Source organism: Poecilia latipinna, unplaced genomic scaffold (assembly GCF_001443285.1).
Source record: "Poecilia latipinna isolate Pla-1442-1.1 unplaced genomic scaffold, P_latipinna-1.0 Scaffold5369, whole genome shotgun sequence".
In the NCBI taxonomy this organism is placed as follows: domain Eukaryota; kingdom Metazoa; phylum Chordata; class Actinopteri; order Cyprinodontiformes; family Poeciliidae; genus Poecilia; species Poecilia latipinna.
In genome coordinates this window covers 9364-11687 of record NW_015117985.1, presented here as the reverse complement: position 1 = coordinate 11687, position 2324 = coordinate 9364, and the positions used below count along the sequence as shown (strand labels likewise).

At 40.8% G+C, this 2324-nt stretch overlaps 1 protein-coding gene across 1 annotated transcript in view; it reads left to right on the top strand.

The window, feature by feature from the left end:
* Positions 1-155: 155 nt before the first annotated feature.
* LOC106943495 (uncharacterized) overlaps positions 156-2324 on the top strand; it is a 10451-nt gene continuing 8282 nt past the window's right edge. Inside the window, exons 1-3 of the mRNA XM_015026803.1 lie at positions 156-207; positions 290-516; positions 598-845. Coding sequence (XP_014882289.1) covers positions 291-516; positions 598-845 — 474 coding nt within the window. The 5' untranslated portion in view covers positions 156-207; position 290. The remainder of the gene's footprint in view (positions 208-289; positions 517-597; positions 846-2324) is intronic.

Sequence of the window (2324 nt, the reverse complement as noted above, 5' to 3'; positions counted from 1 at the left end):
GAAACCAGATATTTCCTGCTTGTATAGCTTAATTTTGTTCCAACTTCCCAATAACCTTTAAAGCCTCATCTTCTCCCTCTTTCATCCATCTTTATTTTACTATTTTTTCATATTTATGGTTATGCAAATAAATGACTGGATGTTCTCTCCACAGACCCACGGCTCAGAGCTTGTTACTCCACAGAGGATTTCAAACAGATGTTTCCAGTGAGTGAGACACACCGTCCATGCAGTAGGAACTTACTTACTAATCGGTGCCATCACTCACTCTGTGTGTCTGTGTTTAAAGAATGCAGCTGGAAGCAGAAGGCTCATACGAGTGTTCGGTCACTGGTCTGGTTTTTGAAGCAAGCGAGCCGGTTCTGGTGCGGTATTCGGTCCTATCCTGGTCCAAGTTTGGCTCGTTCTTATCAAACTCCTGGAAATTTGCTGGACCAATCTTCGACATTGACACCGTCAACAAGGAGGCGTCTGTGCTCACATCCATCCACCTCCCCCACTCTGTTTGCTTAGCCCGTAAGAGCAACAGCGACCGTTTGTAGCCTGTGATTAATAAGAGTCGCCATAAAACTTTGCTTCATGTCTGATATTTTCTAGAGTCTCCTGACAACAGTGTGCTATTCAGGATCTTGCATGTTGTTGATGAGGCTTTCATCGAACCACCCTCAGACTACTCAGGTAGCCACGTTAAGTGGAGCGTGAGGTCCCTGTCCCCTGTGTGTCCCATCATTCCAGCAGATGAACAGGCTGAGTACCATGGCGCGGTTCTGATCTACAAACGGATCAACACCAACAACCACATCTTCCATGTCTACCTGGCCCTGAATAATATTTCTGCCATTAAAGTAGGTACCATTTACCTTGGTAGCGCTATGGACACTAAGTGATTTCTTTTAAGTTTTAACTGACATTGGTTTCATGATTTGTGATGCCTGCTGACAGAGGGGAAAACTTGCTTTTTTTTTTTTAAGTGAGACACACTTTAGACCAGTGGTGTCCAAAGTCGGTCCTAGAGGGACGGCATCCTGCATGTTTTATTTCTCTCCCTAGTGGTAGTAAACTCCCCAGCAAGTCAATGTTCTCCTTAGGCCTTCTAATGAGCCACCATTTTTTTAATGTAGGTGTGCTAAACCAGGAAGAGACCTAAAACATGCAGGAAGCTGGCCCTCGAGGACCAACTTTGGACACCCCTGCTTTAGACTACCCAGATAGCCCAATGAGTAAAACAGCATCGAAACAATGTCAGGCAGAAACATTGAATCTACGTTGAAGCCTGGCATTGAAACAGAATTGAAAGTGATCAAAGACTTATATGTTGAATCAACGTTAGGGTTTCGACCATAACTGACACTATATCAATGTTGATTCAACCATCAACTGATTGTGGATCTACATGCACATTCAGGTGGATTTTATATTGAATCAGTTAGGAATCAACTTTGATTCAACCATCATCCAAATGTGGATCTGCATGCACATTTGGGTTGATTTTATATTGAATGAAAGGTAAGGAATCAATGTTGATTCATGTATATTTTTTGGTCTGATAGGTCTACATCATAACATACCACTAAAAGTTTCTTCACTGATGTTAAACACAATTTTATTGGCAGATGATGGGTATCATGGGTATGTCGTTCAAAATTCTTACATTAACACATTTCCAAAAATGTGTGTACAAAAGGTTAAAATGACAACATAGCATTAATATAACATTTTATTTAAGAAAACAGGGATGGATCTGTAAACATATTTGACTAATTTTTGATCGTCAGAACAACATTCTATTGTCTGGAAGAACAACGTCCATGAGGTTAAGCTTTGTACTGTATGAACAGGGAAACAGTACAAGTTGGGGTAACAAGTTTGACTGGTTGGCGTCACTTTGGTTCCTTGTGATGCCTTCCTCCCATTCTGGCACGTAATGAAGCCACTTTAACAATTTCACTGTAGTCCTCAAGAGTCAGCTTTGGGTCAACCTGCAGAGCAGCAGCTGAAAAACACAAAAATAAGAGTGAAGAAGGTGCCGGTTAGAAAGATGATAAACACTTCAAAAGTTTTGAACGACATTGAAATATTAAATAGTGTACTGGTTTTAGGTCTGAGAACAAACAAAGTGTACGGTTCCTCATGTTCACTCACTGTTAAATTAATAAGGACACGCTAATGAATATTCATTAATATTCATCTTAATGTTTGTTGACATATACAATTACATTTACCTATCAAGATGCAGCACAGTGTAGCATTTATGATGCTGCACTCATGTTAACCCTTGTGCGTGCGAGGTCTGAGGCAAACGTAGAGGACTGTGGCAAATGATA